Below are 26,961 nucleotides of genomic sequence, written 5' to 3' on the forward strand. Positions count from 1 at the left end.
GTACTTTATGACAAGAAATAAAATCCGGTTTATACACAGAAATATGCGGTCAATCTAATTATACAGACAGTGAATTACACTCCTTCCATTTAACCCTAGTTATAGAAAATTTACTTATAGAAAAAAAACTGAAGTTACTCATATAACAGTTAAATTATTAAAAAAATTACTTTTTATTTGATGATTGATAAAACAGATCTTATTGATAACATTTTGATGGTTGATTATTTGATAATTATATCAGTGTAAGAACTGTTGTTCCTGCTGCACCTGTTTTGCAAATGAATCAAAACAAGATGTCAATAACTTTTTGATATCTGCTTTTCAGCAAAATAATGAATACAGAGACATTTTCCAATCTCAGCTATTTATTGACACATTACAGGTAATTTTAGCTTAAGTGGTTCTGCACTGTTTGGTGGAAATGATCTTGTTTGGAAGTGGTGTACAAAATCTAACTCTGCCCAGGGCCCAATTAAACCTTGAGCCGGCCCTGGCTGTTTCACAGTGTTCTGTGAAACTCGCCTGTGGAGACAGATTCAGGATCCGGCCGGACCTGGAGCACGTGAGCTGTTTACATCTGCGACGACAGGAGCGGGCTTCCAGTCCGGCTGGTAAAAGTGGATGTTCAGAGTCCGAGCCCATTTTGAAAACACGGTCTTCTCCGTGATGAAACGGTGATGGCTTCCTCTCCGACTCCTCTCGTGAAGAAGGTACATGGAGCACTCCTCTGGCCCCGAGGGTTCGTAGTAATGATACGGCACCGTGGGATGTGAGGAGGATCTTCATAGGGGGAAGAGGAGAGAGGGGCGAGTTAGACTTGAAAGTCAAAGTGTGGGGAAGGAACGTGAAAACAGCGCGGGGATAATTATGAAATGCAGGCGTTGGAGAGGGGGAGTAGGAGAGAGTCACAGCGGGGAATAAAAAGAAGACGAGAACAAAGAGAAAACAGAGACATCAGAAGAATCTGAGCTCACAGACGCATTCATTATGCGCTGTCATCTTCCTCTGATGCTCTCAGTCGGATCTAGCTTGGTGGAGGAGTTTGGTGTGACACACGGGCGGCGATGCAATCTGGCCTACATATTTCAAATCCTCTCCAGTGCCCTTGTAGCTTCTTGCGAGAACAATAATGGCAAACATTTCAGAGACCATGAACGTGACACAGCCCCACTGAACAGCTAACTTCGCTCTATTGCAAAACTGTGAAGGTTATGCTTCAAAAACATTGAAGTTAACATGAAAAACCGAGGCCCTGCAGGCAGCAAATGCTGTGCTGTTCCAGCAAGTTAGAGGCACAACTGAAGATGCTCAGGATGAGGTTTCCCTTTATTGAAGCACAGCCCAGGCTGTCAGGAAACAGGTACAAAGAAGAGTGTCGCTTGAGCTCCTCGTAATGTTTGGCCCAATTTTTTTTTTTAAAGAAAATGTGATAAACTAAGCCTGTTCAGAAATGCACAGACCACAAGGCTCAGATGTCCCGGCCATCAGCAGTGGAAATTCTAGTGATTAGATTGATGACGTTCAAAGCAGAGCAGGAAGTTTTTTGATGTAGAAGACCAACTTCTTTTGTTAGATTTGTTCATAGATTAACTGGAGCTGTACTGAAATAAGGGACTAGCTGGATTATCAACGAGTCCTAAAGCAAAAGGATGCTACGAGCCACCACTGCCCCGGCACTTCAGTAAAGCGCCCAAGGTGAAAACAGCAGGAGGTCCATGAGTAAGCTGTGCCTTTATTTAAAAATATGTTCTGCTTGCTGTTTCTGTTTTTTTTATTTTTTTTATACGGTGCAAGCGTTAGAATTCAAACTAAATTCCTTGTTTGCAGCCACAGAGCTGCTGAATAAAGTTGATTCTGATATAGTAACCGTCATAAACCTGGTTAACCTTGGGTTGGAGCAGCACAAGCTCTGGTTGGGACAAAGCATCTGTGGCTGTCAGGAGGAAAACAGCGTAGGAGAGACTGCAGTACTCTCAGAGTCATTGGTGAGTGAGCTAAGTGCTACACAATCACATTAATGACATAGACCATGAAACACCTGTAAAATATACCACACAGTTTCTTTTTCCTGCTTATGCATCACAATGGTTTCTATGACTGAGACTTTGTAATGTGAAATGCAAATTCTTACACTCTTTCCAACTGGACATCCCGTGTTCAAACATCAGTGTGTCTTCTTTTATTTGTTCTCAGTAGATTACTCGTAGTAGATTATCAGAGACTCGTAACAAGTCAGAGCTAAATGTTGTTTTTAGGCCCAGTTCTACCGGCTCGTATTACTACTACTAGTACTACTGCTTTATTTATAAAGCACTTTAAAACAACAGCCGCTGCGACAAAGTGCTGTACAGATAATAATCAATAAACATTTAAAATGAAACAAATAAACAAACAAGAGATTACAATAGAAATATAAAAGGGAATAAGAGCAAAAGTCTCAACATGTATTAAAAGCCAAGAAATAAAAATGTGTCTCAAGACGAGTTTTAAAAGTTAACAATAAAGGAGCACTTCTAACATGGAACGGCAAAACGTTCCATAACTTAGGAGCGGCAACACTAAAAGCTCTGTCTTCTCTCAGCTTAAGTTTAGATCTCAGTACCTCGATACCTGGGTCAAACCGAAATACAACTTTATAGTTTTCAAACCATGAACCACACCTAAAAGGTAAAAGAAAAAAGAAAAGAAAAAAAGGACACTTCAGCTTTCTATACCCATCCGCGCAGTATCAGATCCGTGGAAAGGAGCTCAAACACGGTCAAGCTTCATCCTCCCTCCGCTGACAACTGCAGCCCGCAGCCGAGTAACAAGCACACAGTCAAACTGGTACAAATAATATCACTGCAGTTAAAACATTTTTTATTAGCACGATCTCCTCGCTCCCGCCATGGCTGAGGCAAAAGATCTGATATAAAGCTTTAAATTACAACTAAATGTGTCTGGAGCTCAAACTGGACAAGGTCTTAAAATCTTTTTTATTAACGTGTCCGCTTCTCCCCCGCTATGGCTGAGACAAAAGATCTCATATAAAAGGTGTAAATATGAACTCTGTCACTGAAAGCAGCCTGAGGAAGGAGTGGTTTTGTAACTTTTTAGGAAAAAAAAAAAAAACTTTATTGGTATGAGACACAAGTTTTTGGTTAACCTTTACCGGAGCATGTCAAGCGTAACCTGACCCTAGCCATATGGATTTCGCTCCGCCTAGCTCCACTCATCCATCTGGTACAGATCCTTAGGAATGGCGTTTCAGAAGGCTGAGCCTTATCAAAATCCTTGCATATGATTGGATAAGCCACTTGTCTGTCATCTTGATCGACGTTCTATTTCAACCACCCACACCAAAGCTAACCTGTGACACTGATGAGATCGACGCAGGAAAGAACAAAAAGTTATTATTATTATTATTTTTAAATGTGTTTGCGGCTGTAGTGGCACGTATTTTATTGACAGTGAGCTGACAGGAAGAGGGGGGAAGACAGGCGGCAAAGTGCCACGGGTCGGAGTCAATCCCGGGCCGACCGCGTCGAGGACTAAAGGCCTCCTAATATGGTTAGCGCTAACCGCTCCGCCGCGGGCGCGCCCCGGAAAACAAAACTTGCCAAATCCGGTCGGGAGAAGGGCGGAAACATCGTTTCCACCAACAAAAGCCTTCAGAGCAGTTCTCTGATGTTCTTTTAATGAAACAATATTAGGTAGATTGGACAACACGGAAGAAATAGCAGCATCAATGTTAACACTCGCTTCCTCGATGCGAGCCGCCATTGTTGTCTGAATCAAAACAGTCTCACGGTCGCTTCTCCACTACGTCACATCTATGAAACTCCAGCCCTGCGTCCTGATTGGCTGGACAATAAAATTGGTTGGAAAATCACTCTCTATGGGAGAGGTCCCAGATGGATGTGAGTGAAGCTAGGCGGAGCTAAGCAGAAAGAAATTCAGCTGGCTAGGGTCAGGTTATGTCAAGCGTGACTGGTATATGCAAAAGTAACAATGTCATATAGAAAGTACTAAGTCATACAGTTTGCTAGGCAAGCTAGCTTCCTATTTAAATAAGATTTAGACACTAGCCTGCAGAAATCGGGGGGCACCATGCCGAACACGTTGATCCTGTCACACAGCTCCAGGGCTATGGCCATGGTGAACCAGCCGGTGCTCAGCCAGGAGTTGGAGCTCTTTCTGGAACGAAGAAAAGAGAGGATCGCCATGTCTCAGTAAACACCGACACATAGCACGCCTGCTTTTTACAAACAAAGCGCAGCTGTTCCTCATATTTTCTGTGCATTGTTCAGACCAGAGGAAGGACATTGAGAAATGTGACGCATTTGCTCCGAGTGACCGAATTTTCATTCTAATTCACATCAGCTTTTCATCCTGGGGATTTATCGTTCGCATGACGAGTTCATACAGAAAGCTGGACTCACAAAGGTAAAATGCAATTTACAGTATACACAAAAAGATAATCAATCTTTTCTGACACTTGTTTGTTTCTTAGCTGACAAAAAAATGTAAAACCTAGTTCTTAGCTGAAGCTCGTCTCATTTGCTGGCGTCCAGCATGTCCTGGCACGGCCTCAATAGCTCGCAAAGAACAGACTCATCCAGTGAACGTTTACCTGTCAACTCCTGTTTCCTTTTTGAATAACTCATCAAACTTCAGCATCTTGGCCCGGGAAATCGTGTACACTTTCAGTCTGGGCACGGACTGTTTTAACAGTCTGAGGTGGTTGTAAACGTGGCCTCTACCGTCCCGTCTCATGCTGCTGCTCGGCCCCCAGAAGATAAACACCGTGTCCTGACTCCCGTTGAGCAGCTCCTGCCTGCTTCGCAGAACCCTTTGAAGGCTGGAGTGAGCCACGACGCGCAGACTCGTGCGCCGGCCAACGTCCAGGTGATAACCAGCGCAGGGAGCGTCGTTCATTCGGATGACACAGTCCGAGCGGTCGATTTCCTCGCCCCTGTTGCTGCCAGTCAGGTGTCCGGAGCTGGTAACGAGAGCACACGTCCTGCAGTGCATCTTCAGAGGCTGTCAGGAAAGAAAGGAAGAAAAAGAAATCAAAAACAGGAGTGCAGTTTCATTTTAAACTTTTTTTAAGAGCACCTTCCAAAAAGAACTTTTCTGATTTTTTAATTGTGTTGCGTTACTACGGAAGAGGATTAGGGACACTCAAAAAAAAAAAAAAGGTCTACTCAATTCTGACTTTTTTCTCAGAATTCTGAGATTGAAGTCAGAATTCTGACTTTAATCTCAGAATTCTGACTTTAATCTCAGACTTCTGAGGAAAAAAAGTCAGAATTCTGAGAGGAAAGTCAGAATTCTGAGAAAAAAGTCAGAATTCTAAGATTAAAGTCAGAATTCTGACTTTTCTCTCAGAATTCTAAGGAAAAAAAGTCAGAATTCTGAGAAAAAAGTCAGAATTCTGACTTTAATCTCAGAATTCTGAGAAAAAAAGTCAGAATTCTGACTTTAAACTCAGAATTCTGACTTTAAACTCAGAATTCTGACTTTAATCTCAGAATTCTGACTTTAATCTCAGACTTCTGAGGAAAAAAAGTCAGAATTCTGAGAGGAAAAGTCAGAATTCTGAGATTAAAGTCAGAATTCTGAGAAAAAAGTCAGAATTCTGACTTTTCTCTCAGAATTCTGAGGAAAAAAAGTCAGAATTCTGAGAAAAAAGTCAGAATTCTGACTTTAATCTCAGAATTCTGAGAAAAATGTCAGAATTCTGAGAAAAAAGTCAGAATTCTGACTTTAAACTCAGAATTCTGAGAAAAAAGTCAGAATTCTGAGAATAAAGTCAGAATTGAGTAGACTTTTTTTGAGTGGCCCTAATCCTCTTCCGTACATTACAGTGGCTGTTCCTGCTGCTTTTTCAATTGATGTTCTCCTTGTGCAACCTGTGTGTTTATCCCTGTCCTTGACCTAATCGCTGTGTTCCTTGGTTTTCATTATACTGTACATTAAGCTGAAAGAGAGTCAGAATTCTAAGATTAAAGTCAGAATTCTGACTTTTCTCTCAGAATTCTGAGGAAAAAAAGTCAGAATTCTGAGAAAAAAGTCAGAATTCTGACTTTAATCTCAGAATTCTGAGAAAAAAGTCAGAATTCTGACTTTAAACTCAGAATTCTGACTTTAAACTCAGAATTCTGACTTTAATCTCAGAATTCTGACTTTAATCTCAGACTTCTGAGGAAAAAAAGTCAGAATTCTGAGAGGAAAAGTCAGAATTCTGAGATTAAAGTCAGAATTCTGAGAAAAAAGTCAGAATTCTGAGATTAAAGTCAGAATTCTGACTTTTCTCTCAGAATTCTGAGGAAAAAAAGTCAGAATTCTGAGAAAAAAGTCAGAATTCTGACTTTAATCTCAGAATTCTGAGAAAAATGTCAGAATTCTGAGAAAAATGTCAGAATTCTGAGAAAAAAGTCAGAATTCTGACTTTAAACTCAGAATTCTGAGAAAAAAGTCAGAATTCTGAGAATAAAGTCAGAATTGAGTAGACTTTTTTTGAGTGGCCCTAATCCTCTTCCGTACGTTACAGTGGCTGTTCCTGCTGCTTTTTCAATTGATGTTCTCCTTGTGCAACCTGTGTGTTTATCCCTGTCCTTGACCTAATCGCTGTGTTCCTTGGTTTTCATTATACTGTACATTAAGCTGAAAGAGAAGAGGTCGGATGGTGCATGGAACCGACGACGAACACCCAAAGGCTCCCCACATGAATTGTTCCCAGCCTTAATGGAGAACTCTATCTGGATTCTCAACGGGACTCTGAGCTTCACACTCCGCCGGTTTCTGAGGCGCAGATAGCTGTGCGAGTCTTTCTGTCCGCATACACACAAGTAAGATTACCAGCAAGGCAGGCGCCGCCGCTCCTGCTGCTGTATCTATAATGCCGTCCCGATATCTATGCAATTCGTGTGCTGAATGGTTGCCTGGGGTGGGTGGGTGTTATGCTGCACGTGTTTCTCGATGAAGAGTTCAGCGCGATCGTGAAAAAAAAAAAAAAAGAAGGAGGCTAAAATCCAAAGCCATTTATGTTTTATGTAAAAACACGATTATACAGCCGCGGTCTCACCAAGGAACCCTTATTTTCAAAGGCAATTCCCCATAGAAACCATCTCATCAGGATGTGTGCTTGTGTGAGCAGACCCAATTCCTGAATACCAGGTAGGTTGGAGCAAATTACACACTTCGCTGCACAAACCTGCCCATCCTTTCCCCAGCCTGGAGAAGCCCCATTCATTTTTGTTATTTTCATTTCTACATGCAAGATATATAGAATCCTTTCCCTAAGCACTGTCCTACCAAAAATATTCCTAACCATTTAAGAATTTTAATAACTAGGAACCCTGGGATGACCAAGTAAAAAGCAGTGGGAGGCTCTACGTATAGCTGGGATTTGACTTTAAAGTGTCTGTTGGAAACTAAAAGTGTCCTTGAATGTGACAGCAGATTCTACTTCCTGAGCCTCTGACAGCTTGATTATTCCTTATCAAAGTGGAAAGGGCTTTCAAAATCAAGTGAAGAACAAGCAAATGCAACCCTCAGACTACTGAATAAATGAACACTGAATGTATAACAGTGCAGTTAAGGGAGAAGAATGCATTCAAAGTCAACCATAACATTACTTTAAGAGAATCAAAAAATACAAACAAATGCTTTTTAACTGTCCATGTGCACTACGAGTTGATGGCATCAATGTGTTGAATTACTGCTGGTTTAATATTACAAGGCAATAAATGTAACATGGTTGAGGGCAGCAGTAGATGAGGAAAAAAGCTGGATCTTATCTCTCATTCCTGTCTCCATCAGTTACAACCCTTAAACTGACTCCATACATCTCCATGACCCCAAATACGTTTCCCTGAGGAACCCCAACATCATAAATGCATTTAGAGCAAACATCAGCTCTCAGCATAACTCCAAAGGAATCTACCTTCACACTGTAATATTGCAGACTCGTGGTTAAGCACTATCTCACTACAAAGACGAAGCTGGATGACAAAAAGGTTACAGAAACATGGCCAGCCCGGTTATCTGGTAATGGTGCACTCGTGTTGGCGAAAGGGGTGAGAACAGTTTCTCCAAACTGTTCTCACAAAGTTGGGAACATGGAGTTGTCCGAAATCTCTTGGTCTGTTGAAGAATTCAGAGTTCTTTTCACTGAAATTAACGGGCTGAGCCCAGCTCCTGAATTACAAACCCACACAAGAACAACACCTCCACCAAACTTTACACTTGGCACAATACAGTCAGACGAGTACCAATCTCCTGGCAAGCGCCACATCGAGGACTCGTCCGTCAGACTGCCAGATGGAGAAACATAGAGGACTACGGCTGAAGAAAAAAGTAATATCCTGAACTTTACTGTTCTCCAACATCATCATATTAACCTCACTGAACTTCAAATATTTAAAACAAAATTAGGATGAATAAAGTGTCTTTTAAAACATCATGGTGTTGTTGCCTTGGGGCAACAGTTGCCCTTTGACAAATTACCATTTAACTATCAATAATTAAGATTTACTGAAATATTTTTATGAACATATTTTACCAGTTGAAAAAAATACAAAACAAAGATTTTGTTTTGTATTTGCTAAACAGTACTAGCATTGGGTTTTTCTCTCTTTAAAAAAAAAAAGGTTTGTATCATATTGATTAATTCATGATGGAAGTTTGACAGGCCCAAAATCGGTTTGTTACCAAAAGGGTTCCAAAAGTTATGAGGCAATAAAGGCTAAATAAATCAAATAAGTGTTACTTTTCCTGCTTAATAAAAGGCGACATATCATACCTTTAATACTTTCTTTTTTACATTTAATGATTCAGTTATGGTCACTACAAAGAGGAACTGCAATGATTTGGTCTCAATTCCTCTTGTTGCCCCACAGCCCCTCCTTTGCCCCTGTTCTGAGGTGGGTCTGACAGTACATCATGTTCGTACCGTCTCTTTAAATACTAATAACACACTCCACATCCTGCCCCCATTCGGCCATTTATGTAGTATGCTGGGGCATGGTGTCCTTGTGTGGGTTAATGCACCAAACAACTGAACATTTTCACTCATTCACTTGGAGCTTCAGCATCTTTGAGCTTGGACAACAAAATCACTCCGAGAAATAAAAATGGTGGACGCCCATGACCTTGTTTAGGAGCTCTGCGGCAAATACTGTGACTTAATTCAACCAATCAATCAATCAAATTTTATTGTCAATTACAATTTGCATTGCAATCGAAAAGTCAGTTCCAGTACAACCGTCCATCACATAAACAAACAAACATTTTGGGGGGAACGATTGAGTGAGGCCTTGCGTTGCCAAGGAATGCAGCCAGTCAGCCGCTGCTAAATAGCGCAGCCGTCAAGGCCACATTCCTCCAAACAGCCCCGAACCCCGCCTACAAGGAGTTTACGAGGCGCTGCCCTTGAACTCTCGAAGGAAGAGCAACAACATGGGGGAAAGGGGGGGGGGAGAAAAAAAGAGACAGATGTTTGCCTATTTATGCTCTCACAAATAAAGAGACAAACAACCGACACAAAAAAACGCTCATAGCACGAAAAGCACAAATAACACAATACAACATGTATGCAGAAGGTAAACATTTGAGACCTGTCGCGTGTGCGTAATTCATCAGTTATGCATGTGTGTATGGGCGAAAGTGTTTTATCTCCGTGAACACTCTCCAGAGGCCATTGTCCTTGATGTTATCAGCCGGCCCACAGTTCAGAAAGCATCCAGGTGTCAGCGGGGGAGGGGGGTAGCCGGGGCTTTTCTGAGCACTCTCCACCATAACAATCCAGGAGTTGAGATAGGGAGGGAATCCAAATATGTTATTTGTTATGAGACAAGCTGCACTGCCTTTCCTGTCAGCTTTTAAGTCTTTTGCTGGCTCCACATAAATCCAATTTTCCAAATTATTGGGCTTTTTTTCGCGCTTCACTTCCAGATTTTATCCCATCTCCCCTTGAGTTCAACCACCAAAGTCAGTCTGCGTTCCAACACAGGCAGCTTTTCGGCTTCGCTCCATTCACCTGCCAGGTTTGTCCGTTCACAGCCACAGTTAGCGCGTCATGCAGCCGGCAGCCTGATCAAGGCCAAATGGCTCCGACATCCGCTGTATTTGCCGATACTTCAAAAATCCACAAAGACCAATAAGTAGAGATCCCAGTATCCTTGATCCAATGTGAAAATTTCAAACGTCCAGGAATGACAAGGTCGAAAGACACACCGTTTTCCTCCAGGAATTTAGGGTATATCTCACAAAATAAGTCAAATCAGGCCCGGACGGGTCCCCCTTTCGTTGCTTAACCGTCGAAAAAAATGTATCAATAGTATTGAGAGACCAGCTTACCAGATCCATGTTTTTCAGAGTTCGGTTGATATGAAGAAAGTGCTCAGAAGACAAGACATAGCAAAGCAGGAGAGGGGGGGTAAAGGCTGCAGAGAGAGAAAAGACAGACCGACCTCGGAGAGAGACAGATTAATTGCTCAAAAAACTTAACCAAAAACAGAGAACACTGAACGGCTTGAAAAATATGACACAAACAGCATATGACGATATCTACGCAACACCTGGAAAAACTATATTCAAATTTCCTGCACTACTAGAACACTCCAAGTACACAACAAACTGTATTTAAGAGCTAAAAAGTGGATTTTGCATGATATGCCATCTTTAATTCAAACTTAGACAGAAACTGATAGGATTGTTTCAGCACAGAAAAAATGTCTGATTTATTTTTACAAGAGTCAAAATAATTTTCCTCAAAAAGAGCAGTTCTTGCTCAACTTTGAGCCGAAAGAGTGATATTTGGAGTAAATATTACTCTTTTCAGAGCGGGACCAAATGTTATCGGTTTCCAAGTAAATTTTTCTTCAATTTGAATAAATTTGAGTCAGACAAATCTTGTGTGAGGCCTATTAAGATCTTAGTGACAGATGAAAACAACGTATTTAGAAGATAATGTTCATGATTTTCATGAAAAACTAATATTAGGGAAAAAAACATAGTAAAATATGTTGGTGGCAGTATCATGTTATGGGGATTTCTTTTGCAGGGACAAGGAAGCAGATTAATGGGAAGACAGTTGCTACAAAATACAGCACAATCCTTGAAAAGTACCATTAGAGGTTGCAAAAGTTTGAAACTGAGGCAGAGGCTCCCTTTCAAGCAGGAAAATGCATTGCAATAAAATGGTTTACATTGAATCACATCCATGTGCTATAGTAGCCTAGTTAAAGTCCAAAGCTATTCCCAACTGAGAATCTGTGGCAAGGGTTCAAAACTGCTGTCTACAAATGCTCTTCAACCAATGTGACTGAACTATTATGCAAAAAGAATGGGCAAAGATTTAAGGATTAGAAAAAGCTAACAGAGTATACTAGATATTTTGCGTTATTTCAAAATTTTGTGTTTGATATATAATTCTATATACTTTTGAGTCATGGTTTCCATGTCTTCACGATGTATCTGGAGTGTAGAAAGTCATAGAAATAAGGAAAAGCCATTGAATGACAAAAGTGAGCCCAAGCGTTTGACTGGTAGCGTAAGAACCCACTGAAATACATCAAAGCTAATGGTTGCAGTGTGACACAGTGTGGAAAAAAGGTGAAAGTACTTTTGATACTTAAATAAAGCAAGACATGCTCATAAGTCGATTCGAGCCATAATACGGGTCTAGACGGCACATTAAACAGAACACTTCTCATTTTCAAGCACCTCTGGAGCCCGTGACGGCATGAAATTTTAATGCTGCTTGAGTATTCGCATGGGGTTGTCTGCATTAGTGTTCTAGTGGTGTGGGAAAGTGTGCATAAGTGTGTGTTTGAGCCCTTGTGTCAAAGCCGAGAGTCCCTCAAGCAGCAGAAGACCTCAAGTGACACAGAGGGGAACCGCTCAGACGGATGCACCCACTCCAGAGATCCCACAGTGAGTCGGCTCTGATTGGACTTTGGGGTGGCAGCAACAGACACTAAAACCATCACAGGATAGGAGGGGAAACCTCTAAAATCTCTGCAAAACGGCAAACACAACATCAGTCCAAATAAAGCAACCAAGGGTAATAATGGAGGAGTTGGAATGAGTTTCCCTCCAAATCAACGCCAACCTCACATTCTCCTCTCGTTGATCATTAGGCAGTCAGCAGCAGTAGCTGAGCAAGTGCTTTCCCTCTAAATCCTCCAGTGCTTCTGTGCTGTTTGAGCAACACTCCAGGGTCTCACTGTATATCTTTCTCTCTGACGTAGAGGCACAATGTGTGAAGACTCAGTAACAATGCGCTTGGTATGAATGATAGGTTCGGCCAAAAGAATACGGCCGAGATGTGGCATTTCTAGAAGGAATTTCAGTGGAAATCCACTCAGTTTTGTGCGTTTGTTCCTAAATATTGTATGATGAACACATTAATTATGAATTGTAAAGGGCAGTAAAGCACGGAGCAAATTTAGAGCTGGCACTGTCACAGAAAATTTGGCTTCTTACGTTAGAGCTTAAGAAATTCACTGATATAAAAAAAAAAAAAACTGAAAAAGGAAAACAAAGTACCGTCTGGCTGTTGTTGTTCTCAGAAACCTTTTCAGCAAAATACATTTCTACTCATTTTATTAATTCAGTTGCTCAACTTAGATACACATATAACTGTTGAACATCTCCAAAGTATAGAAACGTATCCATATGTGAATTTTTTATGTTAAAACCAAAACCTCAGTGTATCATGTTTGCATTTTATGTTACAGAGCAACTAAACTTTGCATATAATTATTAAGTGGAAGTAAAACTTCAAAAAGCAATAAGCGAAATTTCATTATTTTAGATATAAAGAACAAAACATTTTTTGTGAAGAACTAAATGTATCTTTTTGAAAATGCGAATGTGTCGCACATCCCCCCCCCCCCTCCCCCCCTCCCTGCTACCCCTCTGGCTACACCCACATGTACAACCATTTGTACATATTCCAAATGTTGGGGTCAACATGGCTCTTTTGTAAAAGCGCTTTGATTTGTCAATGTCAGCATAAATGCAGTATAATTTCATAAAGAGAACCACAGCTCAGCTAGAGGATGTTGACAGGAAAACTAATAGTTATAGCCTTCACGGCTCTGACCTGTGTTGGCTTCACGTTAGTGTTGAATACCGCAGCGGATAAATGCATGTTTAATTAAAACAAGAAAAGTAATTAATTTCTAAATAAAATAAAGTTTTATTTTTATTTAGTACAGAACATGCAAACTTTCAACTATTAAAAGTACTTACAGATATTGATTAAAGGAGAAACTTTCCAATTATGACAAGGACAAGCACAGCTAATGTTTTTATGGCGGTTTACTGCAGGCTAGTTACCGTTCAGTGATTTTCTGCTGGTTGGTTAAAATAAATGGCAAGCAGAACAATCAGTCACATTTTTGTCATTCACCTGCTCAACAGCTGCGTTTGAATGTATGCAGCAGTGGTATATGTGGTGTCAACACTGCTGTTATAGGTGATGGTTTAGATATGCCCCCAGTTGCGGTTCTTGAATGAATGGCATGCTGGGTGAGCTCCACCTTCTACCGCCACCACAGCCACTTATAACTAAATTATAATATGGTAAAATGTATAGTATGTGTAAGCATGTAAAGCAGTTTCCCTGTTCTCAACAGCTATCCACCGAGAGCACCAACCCTCCTTTGACTGCACACGCATAGGTAGGAAGATGGCTGTTTTATGTACATGTTTTGGTTTTAGCTTTGGTTTGTTGCATGGTTGTTGTGTATTTTGTGCATATTTATTGAAGGAGACACCGGTTTCCACTCCCTCCCTCTGGCCAGTTACTAATTACTCAGGTGTCTCCCACCATGAGTGATGGGCGACACCTGAGTAGTAGTAGTGGGGCCACGGTGAGGCCCACCTGAGCCGGGACCTGTCGCTTACGTTGCTACGCACGTTGGCCAGATGGAGACGGACCTATCCGAGCCTGGGACGAGGGCAGGATGGAGAAAAAGCTCGGGGGAGACGGTGGATCGATAGCTCTGGGGTGGACTGCAGAAGGACGCTAAGCAGGAGCGGCTGATCCTTACTACCCTCTGCTGAGACCAGTAGATGTTTTAGTTTTGGTGCTGGACCTATTAAACATTTTAACTTCCGGTTGCACTTTAAGTAAAGGTTTTAGGCATCATGCACTGTACAGTTTTTAGGGTTTATTTTTATCATAGTAAAGTTGTTAAACTTTTAATCTTGTTGGTTTTAAATACACTGCTCACCCCTGCGATACTGAACCTGTTTCTTATTCCTAGTTTAATTAGGTGGCGTTGTTGGACCCATTGGTCTTCTGTTACTTTAAAATAACATGAATACTACTCGGCCACCACACATAAACGCAATGGACAACTTGTTTTAAGATTTTTTGTGTGTGTGTACAACCCTCCCACCTTTTTAATGCTGCTCTGGGCAACCGCCCATCTGGGCCATATCAAAAACCAACAGTGTTTGCCCCAATTTGGGCACTCTTTCTACGTGTCTTTTTGAATTTAAAGTCTAACTCACCCCCATACCAGAGCCTTACTCCACCCAATCTCATACTTGAAAAATGTGAATCAGGAAACTTATTAGCAGAGAAAAAAAACATGTTTTGATTTTGTTTTCATAAGGGACGGATACACTAGGTAAAATTATTTCAGTAAGGAAGGTTGCAAGACAAATCAGGTACAACACCACAGATGTGTAGAAGTGGCCAGATTGTCATAGGGCACAAATAATTGATGTTTTACCTTAAGGTCCATGACACCTGCAAACCCTTCTAGGGGGGATGCTTGCACACGGGGCGGTCTCTTTGTGGCTGTGGCTGGAGTGTCCACATGGTTGGAATACAAGGATCTGGATACAGAGGAAGGTAATATCCCGCCATAGTTGCTGTTGTACACAATCATAAATCCAGTAACCATGGCAATGAAGATGATGCCACCAACCCCCTGACACTTAAGAGGAAAAAAAAGGGGGGGGGGGGGGGGAAGAAGAATCACATAAAACGATGTCAAGTCAGAGCTGATAAACACGAAGGTTTGAAGACGTTCAAAACTGAAGTCATGGCGCCTGTGACAGCAGCACACATAAAGGTGCAGATGAAATGTCAGCTGTGTCTCTCATCTGCTCTTTGAACAGGAAGCATCAGACTGCTCCGCTCGAACGTGGCATTGGCTAATTATCTCTTCACTCAAAGGAAAAAAAAAGTTCACAAGGATGAGCTTTTATAGAATTATCCTTCATGGATACCATAAACCTGTAGCTGCAAAGTGCAACTGGGTCACAAACACTAAAGCCCCACACAAATAAACAGAATCCTTCAAGACACATTTCCTTCGCGCTCATTCTCAATTACCACTTTTATCCTCATCTTGACTCTCCCCTCGTTGTTTCAGCGAGTCTTCATCCTACCGGGACCAGGCGTGAGGGAGTCCTCCTGGACATGTGCAACGTTGGAGCGGTCCGGCAGCGTCACCGGGGATCAGCGCGCAGCAACAGAAAAGACGCGCTCCAATACTCCGCTTCCCCAGCCTCCTTCCGCAAAGCGCTCCTCATGGTCCTAAACACCCCGCAGTCACCAGTCCCTGACTCCACGCTGGGTTTGATGGTGTTTTACATGCATTACAGGTCCAACAGTTCTCTTCAAGGAGCTCCAGAGGCTGTGAGGCTGAACATCTCTGCGATGGTTTTACGCAGCAGCGTCAGGTGCTTTGCATCACGTCTGTGGGAAAATAACAATACAGACAATTGTGAGGATTCGCAAAGTAGAACGCAGCCAATGTTCGTTGATTTTTATTCTACACCACATGCGTCAGTTGCTGCACTGACGTGGTCTCTTGAATCATTTCTAATCAAACCAGTGGCGTTAATGACTTCTGGGAATTAGTGCACCACAACGTATTTCATCTAAACATAATGGCAACAGTAGCTTGTGTTATTTTTTGAAGAATGCATGCCAATCCTTAAATTTATAGGGTGATATTTAAATTCAGAATCATTGAAAGGGAAGTTTCATAAGTACAGTCTAGTCTGTGTGTCACTGGTCACCGTGGCTGCAGGTGTTTGTCGGTTCCTGGGGCTTTGGCCACTCTGATCCACCGAATTACTGTAAGACTACAATACTTGAATTACTAAATAAATATCCAACATTGCATCATGTAAACTATCCAGAAAATGTTAAATAAATAAACAAAATACACGTCTTTACCAGGGGGATGGCAATAAGTAGGGAGTGAGCTGCTTGAACTGCTGAAGCCTTGAGGGTGAACGTTCTTCCAAACAAGAATGCAATTAATTTACTGAAGCACTTTTCACCCTGTATCTGTTTGATTTTTGACCCTTACATTAATGTTTGAATAAAGGGATGCACCTTAGGAATATGGTTATTTGCTGAATAGAAAACAGGTATAGAACAGAATCAGGTCTTTATGGGTCTCATAACAAGCTAATCAATATTAGGTTTTTTATTTATTTATTTATTTATTGATTTCGGTATATAGACGATCACTGGTATGGCATGATTTTTACACTTTTCCTCTATAAGACTCTAATCTGTAACTGAAATGAGGCATCATCAACATCATCTTTAAATGCAGGAGCATGTTTTCTCACTGGAACATTTAAGAAAAATAGTTTTTTTATTTAAAATGCTGAAGTAAATTTTAATCAACTCACTTCTACCACACATATAACCCTAAGAATCCTAATATTTTACATAAACTAAATATAACTGAAGTATGCTTGTGCAAATTCTCAGTTATCCAGGTCATCGCAACAGCAGGTAGGCTTAAATCGGGGCAACCGGACTTTCATTCAGTTCTTCTTTGAAAGAAGCAGTGAAAGTAGCCATCTTGGTCAAATGAGAAAAGCTATCACTTAAAAGAGGGGTGGATTGCGCTTCCAACTCCCCAGTGTTCACAGCTCAGTCCTCTAACACTCTAACATCAGCAGTCTCATCATGATTCAGTGACCAAGTACTCAACTCACACCAAGCAATAGCCTCTATAATGACCCAGGACAGTGACGGAAGGGTCGTTGATTTCGTATCATCACAGACGGGCATCTGTGATGATGCGTGGCAGGAATAAGAAAATCAAGAACGTAACAAACAGGACCAAACACTTAAAAGTCATAAAGTGTCAGATGCAACCTGTCACAGAGATAACATCTACCACTAAGTCATATAAACTGGGTTTATTAAAACCCCCTCCTCTCTCCCCTCCTGCATACGCGGTACAGGACCTTACCGGCTCACTTTCACCACTGTTAAGACTAAAATTATTCATAACTCTGATCACTCTTCTTGCTACTCTGTTAACATGAACTGCAGCAGGAATTACTGATGGCCACAAGTTGTGAAAGAAGCCGAAACAGCTCAGCAGAAGGCAGAGTTTTGTCGTCCGCAGCTCAGATGGGCTTTGTGATTTTTATGCGTGAGAAATGCCATGTTTGCGTATGAAATGCCATGTTTGCGTGTGAAATGCCATGTGTTGCGTGTGAGCGTGTGAAGTTAGTGAAATGCGTGTGTCACACGGTCAATGCGTGAGAGTTGAGAGCCCTGGTTAGTATTGTTCCAAAAGGAACACTTATGTTAAAACACTTACCGGAAATGACGGGATGACGTGACGAACGCAACACACGTGAACGCAAATTTTCAGCCCGCCAAAAATATATGCCGGCGGCATATATATCAGCTTCTGTCAGTGATGGACATGTAAGTGATGCATTAGACGAGAGTACAATGCCTCGTATTACCACCATTACTTACATTTATATGATTGCTTTGTCGCAGCTCCGGCTGTCTCGGCTGAATTGTCCGCCATTATTTTCAAAATGGGAACATCTTCCCGACGTCCCTAGTCCCTCCCTTTCCGCTTTGTAGTCAAGATGGCGTCTGTTTAGTGCGAGTAGGGTCCATTGTTACACACTGCATTTTGTGACCGTTTTTAGGGGGTCATCCGGGTACCTTCAGTGCATTGAGTTTTTGTGTTATCTACACTACCTACTTAGAACTAAGTGTTCGAAGTGTAGAAGTAGGTGGAATGAGACACAGCCATGGACTAAGAAAGTAGAGCACATAACCCCAGTTCTAAAGTCATTACACTGGCTCCCTGTATCTCAGAGAATAGACTTTAAAATACTTCTGTTAGTCTATAAATCCCTGAATGGCTTAGCACCTAAATACATCACAGACTTGTTATCAGTGTATCAACCATCCAGACCACTCAGGTCTAATGGCTCCAGCCTTCTCTGCATACTTGGAACCAGAACCAAACATGGAAAAGCAGCATTTAGTTCCTATGCTCCACTTATGTGGAACAAACTTCCAGAAAACTGTAAAAGTGTGGAAAGCCTGAGTTCCTTTAAATCAACATTAAAAACACATTTGTTTAAAATTGCCTTTGAATGTTCCAGTTAAACTGTAATACTGAAACATCATTAGTTCACTTTGTAGTCCAACTGTTTTTACTTGTTTGCTTTTAATTTCTATTTTCATGTTTCTGCATTTTATTCCTGTTTGCTTTTATTCTGTATTTTCCTATATTTTAATCATGTAAAGCACTTTGCATTGTCTCTGTACTGAAATGTACTATACAAATAAATTTGCCTTGCCTTGCCTTGTTGATTTGCATCGGACTGAGATGTAAATCAACCTAACACCTGGGGCTATTTTTCTCACTGACTTCTACTGTTCTCCAGTTTTGCATTGCATTACATTGAAATAACTGTTTTCATTTCAGCTTTTACCTTTTTGCTCTCCTTTTTTCTTCATAGTAGGTACACCTGGTCTGACGTTCTGTTAACTGTGACATCATCCAGAGAAGACGGATCACCCGCTACTACCATCTAATGTAGAACAGATTACTGGATCAATGTGTGCTTCTGTGCTTTTTTGTCTCTCTTGTTGTGTCTCTGCTCTGTCTTCTGTAACCCCCAGTCGGTCGAGGCAGATAACCGTTCATACTGAGCCCGGTTCTGCTGGTGGTTTTTCCTTCCCACTAATGGGGACTTTTTCTTTCCACTGTCGCTTCATGCTTGCTCAGTATGAGGGATTGCTGCAAAGCCATGGACAATGCAGATGACTCTTCCTGTGGCTCTACGGTTCCCCAGGAGTGAATGCTGCTTGTCGGGACTTTGATGCAATCAACTGGTTCCCTTATATAGGACATTTTTGACCAATCTGTATAATATGATTGATTTTGACTTTGTAAAGTGCCTCGAGATGACATGTTTCATGAATTGGCGCTATATAAATAAAATTGAATTGAATTGAATTGAGAATGTGTCTAGGAGGATGGACCTCCATGTCTTTAAAAACAGCAGTACACCAACTGCAGGTTGCTCAAGTACAAGCCGCCAGAATTGACAAAGACTCCTGGATAGGTGTGGAAACGTTTCAAGAAAGAACTGAACAAAAGTCCAGTTGCCTCCGATTTAAGCCTGTTTGCTATAACTGAAGTTTTTTTTTAACTTACAGACCATTTTTTTTTTTGTTATTCCATATCCAGGCATCTCCTTTAGGATTCCATTACTACCTTTTTTGATTATGTCTTGTTCGTCTGGTTTTTGTTTTCTAACTTCTTGGGTTTAAATTCTGTCGCCGTCGTGTGAGTGTTGTGACGTTGTACAATATGCAGTTAATCCCGCTCACCTGGTCCACGTACCAGTAACCCCAATACCCAGTCCTTCGGGTTTCTTTCAGTCAGGTACTCATTTTTAATTGTATCAAACCAATCTCGATATGATCCCAACTGCACTCTTGCACTTTGGTCCTACAAATCCACACCCTGGGATATAAATGTGAGATAATTTTTTTTTTTTGAAGAAGGTCCATGTCTTTTAGTAAAAAATAAATATACTACACAATTTCCCTTTAAAAATCATCTAGACTGAGCCACTCAGAGGAAAATACATTATTAGCAGGGGACTACTGGATTTGCCATTTGGGTTAAACTTTTCACTTTGAAAAATGTATCCAACCTTCGTAGAAATTTCATGAGTCTCTGATGGTCGGGTACAATGCCAACATGTGTGAGGGCTGGGAAGAACAAACATGCAACATCAACAAGAGAGAAAGTTATGTGAGCGGACCAAACTATGAATAATTCATTTGTGCAGCGGTTTACAAAAAAAAAAAAAAAATGACAATGCATCTCACACGCAACACAGATGCTCTACTGAAAACTAAGAGCTGGATACCATCCCTCTGAATTACACAGCTCAAGTTGGAACGGAAAAGAAAATAATTTTATAACAATTTCTTCTTGAAAGCTGGATGCAACTATATCTGTCAGTCTTTTGTACTAAAACCAATTGCCTTTGATTCTGTGTTCAGCCCTGACAGCAGTTCCAAGTGGATGAAATCTTGTGAGGCTGAGACTACAGCGATGCAACGTCGGCTTTCCAACAGTTGATACAATTTTAATTTCAGTCTAGCACAACTTGCTAAAACAGGATTACCGCAGCAACTGCAAAGTAACTTGAATGCGGAATGTATTTGGGAGAAAGCGAGTGACTCACTGCGCTCTTCTGTGCGTGTGAGTCATACTGAGCTAACTTCATATGAAGAGTCACTGTGTCACCCGATGGTCACGTCGTTGCTAAGGTATAAATGCAACCATCACATTACCTGCATCAAAAGAGCAGAAACCCTATAAAACCTCTGGTCAGTGTAAACTGGCCAGACCTGGTTGCTTGCAGTTGGGTGTTTTATGATGAAAGGAGTCCCTGAGGTCTAAAAAACATATCTCAAACCACAGCTCCGGTGGGAGAAAACCTAGTGAACTACTTGGCAAATGGCTGGGAACAAAAGCTTTTTTAATTAACTCCAACCTCCTATCTACAGAGGCACCAGTCAGCAGTCTGCTTCTGCTGAGCCCCATACAACACAAAGTAAAGGGTAAGCTGTTAGGTTTGCACAGTGCAGCTGGAGCAAGAGAACCTTGTTGTTACCTATTACATTATCCCAAAGCTGGACAAAAAAAAGCTCAAAAACAAGGAAAAATTAAAAAAGCTAACAGTATGTTGCCAGCTACATCCGCCATGTGTGGTATGCACTGGATGTTTGAATATGCAAAGAGACTAAATGAAAGTTGAATTTGTTTAGACATGTCAAGTCATGAAAATCCTCAAAGTGAAGTTAATTGGTTAAAAACTGACAGGCCACATTTATGGAGTAAGACCTTCATTTTTGGAGACATGTCCTGTGGTCTGATTAAACCAGATTGTTTGGTCATAGTGATCAGTGTAACGTGTGAGCTTCAGACCACAAGCCAGTCTCAAACATATGAAGGTGGCAGCATCATGCTGCTGGGATGTTTTGCATCAGGATGCAGAACTGATTGAGGCAACATCTTAAGATATCAGTCAGGAAGTTAAAGCTGCCAAATGGACAATAATTCTAAGCATAAGTATAGTATTAGTTGAATACCCAATTTTTTGGAGTGGACAACACAAGGCCCTGATCTCAGCGCCTTTATAAAATTGTCCATCTACAAACTTCACTCAGTTACAACTATTCTGCTAGGAATGATGGGCCAAAATTCTTGTAGTTCTTGGAAGGATACTCCAAACATTATACTGCAGTGATGCAATTTGAAAGGCAACTCTACCAAATACTGAGGAAACGTAAGTAAACCTCTAAATTTGATGAAAGTCAGAACAAATTATTCTCTCTCATTATTCATGACTTAAGTGCACAGGAAATCCTAATGCGTCATTTAATTACGTGAATGTAAATATCTGGTTTAAAACTGTATATTGCCATAATCCATAGGGCTTTCACTTTTATCTCTTTTCAGCTCAGTGTTATTTAGGGTTAATTTTATAATCTACTTGAGTTTTATTTTGTCCTGGTCAGTCATTGCAAAATCCACAAAACATGACAGATATAATGATACAAAATCTTTTTTTCACGTTTCTGGAAGATATCAATAAAGAAGTATCTTTTTACAGATGCCAGATAGTAAAAAAAAAAAAAAGATCTCGGGAGGGGACTGGCTCCGATCAAACCTCTTGTTGTAGAAAGAAAAGAGTGACTTGCCTAAAATCTGTGTGACTATCTGTTTAGCAACGTCTGTCCATCGTTCTGCGTCCAACGTCTCCATGGTAACATACTTCTCTACTGGGTGAGTGACAGCAGTCCCCAAACCGTCCATAACATCTTCAGGTTTCAGCTCAGTAACGCAATGCAGCATCTGGATATAGGTTTTGCAACATATTCACTGATTTGAGGGAAACAGATTTAGCGGTCATCGCTGCTACTTTGTTCAGCAATATTTAGAGGCGTCAATTTCTTGGAGCAAGACAGGTCACTCAAACATATCATTCCTGAATCAATACTTCCACACTTCAATGCATACACGAGGCAAACATGCAAACTGTGGTGTCCTGAACCCAGGACCTATGTCCTGTAGGAGGTGCAATGTAGGAGGTGCGATTAATGTGCGATGACTTGTTTTATACATCTTTAAACATGTTATATTTCAAAACTAGGAACTGTACTATTTAAAGTTTAGAAGTTTATCATCAAAGAAACAATGCAAGGTCTTTGTCATTACAAGCTGTGGCCTAGAAAATATCCCCATCTGTTTTGTAAATTGCCTCATGGACAATACGTTTCCTCTATGGTAGCCGTTCACACCAATCATGGCTGCAATTTTCCATGAACCGCTGTGCAATAGTGGTTCTCAGATTTGTCGCGCGTCCAGTTGCAATTTGCGTCTCCATTGCTCGTTTCTATTGTGATAACTGAATTTCAGAGCTCTTAGAAACCAACATTTTAAAAGCAAAAGAAAACTTGTGTTGATGATGTTTTTGTCTGCATGCATACTGCTGCATCATGCAAGTTCAGAAATGCCTTTTTTAAGATTTTTGTTGAACCCAGCTGTACATTTTATTATAACAAGAGACATGATCAAGATAAAAGAGAAACTAGGAAGGTAATATATTACCCAATTCTCTGTCTTTTTATTGTGAGCTGACCTGTTTTTGCAGACTGGAGCATAAGAAAACTACATATTCTAAACCTAAAACCATGTAAAGTATCTATCTTTTGATACTGTCATCATTTTTACTGCCTTTTGTAAACATACCAGATATCTACATTCTTAATTTATAGCAGATCAAATCCATTCAAGTGTGTTAAAATAGCATCTTTGGCGAGACTTATTTTCTTGCATTCATTTCACTTAACCGTAACGTGACTATGATTTGTGTCTGTCTGCTGCTGGCAGTGATCGTGATACATTACCATCTGAATTTGTCCCTGGAAAGCACAGCCACTCTAAATGAACAGCCTTTGGCAGCTTGCACTCTCATTAGCTTCATCACAAAGCTCTGCAGAAGGCATCCCTGGTTATATATCCGTGTTTAGTACAATCAGACTACCAAATAATAAGCATTCGACACATTCTCGTTGAAAAAGGGGATGATATTTAGCAATCTTCTCCTGATACTGAAATTTGGGTTGAATCCATTTCATTTCAGACAGCCAAGGGATGATGAAAATGAGAAAGGTGTTGATGAATAAAAAAAACTAATTTCCTTTGAATTTCTCAGCTACTGTTTGTTATTCTTTGTCAGCAAAGATTTGCAACCATTTAGATATGTTAATCTATACACTAATGGCAAAAACATTCAAAACACAGGCGTTTTTACACATAAGTTCATTAAAAAACAAGAGTAATACACTGCAATCGGTCAATTTTTTCAAAATTAGCTTTTCAGTCTGATGTTTATAATTATATATTGTTCTTACCTATAGTCGTGTGAGAGCACATAACACATAGATGCAGCAATCCAGGTTTTTCCTTGTTACTTACCTTAGATTTTCTTTGAGGGTCTGACCTACTGAGCCTGATTTTGTTTTCCTACAGGTCAAACAGAAACTAAGTATTAAACAGTTATCCCCATTTATGCATCAAAGGCCTTGACTCTAACCTTAGACTGCAGGTCAGATACCTCATCCTTAGTTTTTGGTGCTTGTGAATGTCTGCCATACAGTTGACCAAAGCTGCTTAAATGTTTGTGGATCTTTTTTTTATTTTTAATCTGTGGTAGGTATCACAGTTTGAATTGCGTCACAAATGTGTGAAACGTTTTAGAAAGGGCAAAAACAGAGATTAATTTACAAAAACTCTAATGTATCTAATGATGCCACCATACCTCGCATGTGGAAATTAAACTTATATGAGGGTTAGGGCACGAAAACTGGCTGGAGCCCAGGCGCCCACATCTTTCTAAATCCCAATAGAGACTGATTACAGCAGAGAGGCAACACCCACCAAGCCATTCATTGTCAAACTCGTTTAATGCCTTATGTTTGCCTATTTTTCCTGCTTCTTACACAACAACAGATGAGGACAGTAATGACATATCCCACCCATGAACAGGTGCCGCGGTGGAAAGATGATCATCGCTTACCTGGTCGTGTATTGTCATGCCTGAGTGGTGTATATATTGATATTCTATTTTCCTTGACATGGTTGAAGAGGATACAGACAACACGTCATACTTGAGACACCCTGTAACTGATGTTATGGCTGTGTTTGTGATTCACACTGTGTCACAAATGAATGTTGGAGATTGGTTTACTTTGGTTGACTACATTAGTGCAGGATCAGCCAAACACGCTGTTTTATAAACAGACGGTAAAGAAGAGGGCACAAAATCTATTTTGGGGGTTTGATAGAATTTGAGGGGGAGGCAAAGACAAAGAGACAAAGAAAAATGGGTGTAATATCGCAGAGATCCCGAATGAGGTCAGTGTTTCTCTCTGTACTTCGCCCGGTTTCGGACAGTTGTCAGGACCTCAAGTGTTTAGATGTTACATCCGTCCCGTTATCCGGTGTAATAATCACAACGTGACTACGAAACCCGGTTCCCAGACCAATTCAGCTCGACGGTCTCCTCGTCCGTTTTGCGGCATTACGGAGCGTGGCTCACGACAACAAAGGGGCACCGGAAAAGGCGGAGCGGCCCCTTTAAACGCCGTTTTGGAATAATTGATGACGTCGCGCTGTAAACACGACCGACGCTCAGCTGCGTGAATGAAGCATCCTCAGAGCCTCCAGGAGCCCGACACCGTGCGGGCTGCTTTGTTTATTCCACGACTGCCCCTGCTTCTGCTGCTGCTGCTGCTGCAGCGAGGGGAGAAAATAACGGAGGCTCACCTCGACTCTCATATGCAGTCTCCAAAACCAACGCGGCGGTGGTGCATTTGTTCTACTAACTGCCATGGCCAGGAAAACGGACACCCCATCTTCTTATCATGGTGAGTTGGTCCGTCTTTGTTGTGAACACAGATTTTTTTTTTTGTTTTTTTTTTTTGTACCGTGTAACGCTGTGACAACGGGATGTACGGATATATTATATTATAAACTCCTGAATGACCACTGAGTGTTTCTTATCGCACCTTACGGGGTGTTAGCTTGTGTTTACAGCGGCTAATTAAGACGTTGCAACGGTTGGCATCGAATGCGTAACGGTAGAATAACGTTTAAATGGCAGATAGTTTCATTCAAGCGGACGAGTGGCATCTTTTCTCCGTAGTTTGTTTTCAACAAGCCTAAAAACCGCTCACTGTGTGGAATTAGATCCAGTTGTTTTTGTTTTATAACATGTATCCTTTTGTTGTGGAGTAAAAGGATTAGCAAAAAGATAAAAAAAAAAAAAATCTAAGCACCCCTAGCGATTCCTGTATCAATTTTTTTTTGCTTGGATTACTTTAGGCATGCCAGCTAATTTTGAACGTCATTTATTGCGGGAAATATGTCTTTTCTAATGCACTGTTGTTGTCCCTGACGCCGTCACACAGCTTTGCTTTGTTCCAGCATTAAACCGAGGCATTTATTTATCCCATTGTCATAGGAGCAACCTATTCCCCCCCCCAAGGCACTCATATTTATTTAGCGTTGGTTCACAACGAATGTCACCAAAGCACTTTACAAGAGAACAGATCATATCCTTTTATAAAGAAACGTGTTTTTTCATCTAATAGATCCATAGAAAATGGAAATTCTGTTATATAGTCCAGTTGAACTATAGTTGCATTGTAATAGTCAAAATCAGTGTAAAATGTAAATGAGGAAAACGTTATCCATCAAAGAGGAACCCCAGTCAATTTCATCCAGTCATTTATTTAATACCCAACAGTAAGGTAATTTTTTTCCCCACAACTTTTAACATGTTTACATCTCAGTATTCCTCTGTTATTATTATTTTTTGTCACTGTATTGTGGCTTTGTGTGGCTTTGCCTGCCGAGTGACTCGGGATGGAAATTAGCTCTGGCTGTAATCTTGCATGGTCACATTTTCCATTAATATGCCTTGTCCCTATTACAAATAAATAAATAAATAAATAAATACAGATGCTTTGCAGCAGTTTCACATTTCCAGCAAGCATGTGGACATAGTAGAAAGGAACTACTCTTTTAGAAGGAAGAAACTTTGAGTAGAACATGGTTCTGTGTTTGAGTAATTGAGTAGTACACTAATTAATTAATAAAATAAACTACAGATGCGCTTGTCTAAGCTGCTTTCCATGGGAAAAAATACACACAGTACCATCTATGGAACGATGACAAAGAGTAGACACAGTTAATATTTTATTCAAAACTGTTATTTTTCTTCCAAAAAAAAAAAAAAGAATTTAAAAAATCGTTTTTTCATCCCAAAAAGAAAATATAAACCAACTCAATTTTACGCATAACGTGTTTTAAACACCGTTTTGAACTTGTTTCTTACAGAAAACAGTTTCTTCACGGCGTGGTTGAAACAGGATAGGATACAATAAAAAAGGCCTTATATGCAAAGTATTATGAGTAGTAATTTGATAATAATTGATTAATTGATTGAGTGATCGAGCGAGTCCAGGCCTTTTTTTTTTAATAGGATTAAGCAGCAAACTGGGGACAATCCGGGACAACTTTCTCTGCCAATGGAACAACCGGGGGCGGAGCCTTGGCT

The 26,961-nt window shown here is 40.7% G+C and overlaps 2 protein-coding genes across 2 annotated transcripts in view; one reads left to right on the forward strand and one right to left on the reverse strand.

The window, feature by feature from the left end:
- Window positions 1–365: 365 nt before the first annotated feature.
- st6galnac5b (ST6 (alpha-N-acetyl-neuraminyl-2,3-beta-galactosyl-1,3)-N-acetylgalactosaminide alpha-2,6-sialyltransferase 5b) lies at window positions 366–15,644 on the reverse strand. The gene is made up of 5 exons (XM_036141304.1): window positions 15,350–15,644; window positions 14,742–14,948; window positions 4,616–5,025; window positions 4,072–4,179; window positions 366–783 (listed from the first exon to the last, which is right to left on the reverse strand). The coding sequence occupies exons 1-5, from the start codon at window positions 15,362–15,364 to the stop codon at window positions 540–542; spliced, it is 984 nt and encodes a 327-aa protein (XP_035997197.1). The 5' UTR covers window positions 15,365–15,644; the 3' UTR covers window positions 366–539.
- A 9,221-nt stretch (window positions 15,645–24,865) lies between these two features.
- Window positions 24,866–26,961, forward strand: part of slc44a5b (solute carrier family 44 member 5b) — a 41,319-nt gene continuing 39,223 nt past the window's right edge. Inside the window, exon 1 of the mRNA XM_012864836.3 lies at window positions 24,866–25,267. Coding sequence (XP_012720290.2) covers window positions 25,231–25,267 — 37 coding nt within the window. The 5' untranslated portion in view covers window positions 24,866–25,230. The remainder of the gene's footprint in view (window positions 25,268–26,961) is intronic.

The sequence above is a fragment of the Fundulus heteroclitus genome, chromosome 9 (genome assembly GCF_011125445.2).
Source record: "Fundulus heteroclitus isolate FHET01 chromosome 9, MU-UCD_Fhet_4.1, whole genome shotgun sequence".
Taxonomy (NCBI): Eukaryota; Metazoa; Chordata; class Actinopteri; order Cyprinodontiformes; family Fundulidae; genus Fundulus; species Fundulus heteroclitus.

Excerpts from the sequence above, each read along its gene's own strand:
- st6galnac5b (XM_036141304.1), bottom strand. Across the intron at positions 5,026-14,741 it reads CAGGTGTCATGGACCTTAAG|CCTCTGAAGATGCACTGCAG; the intron begins GTAAAACATCAA and ends CTTTCCTGACAG. Across the intron at positions 784-4,071 it reads GTGCCCCCCGATTTCTGCAG|ATCCTCCTCACATCCCACGG; the intron begins GCTAGTGTCTAA and ends CCCCCTATGAAG.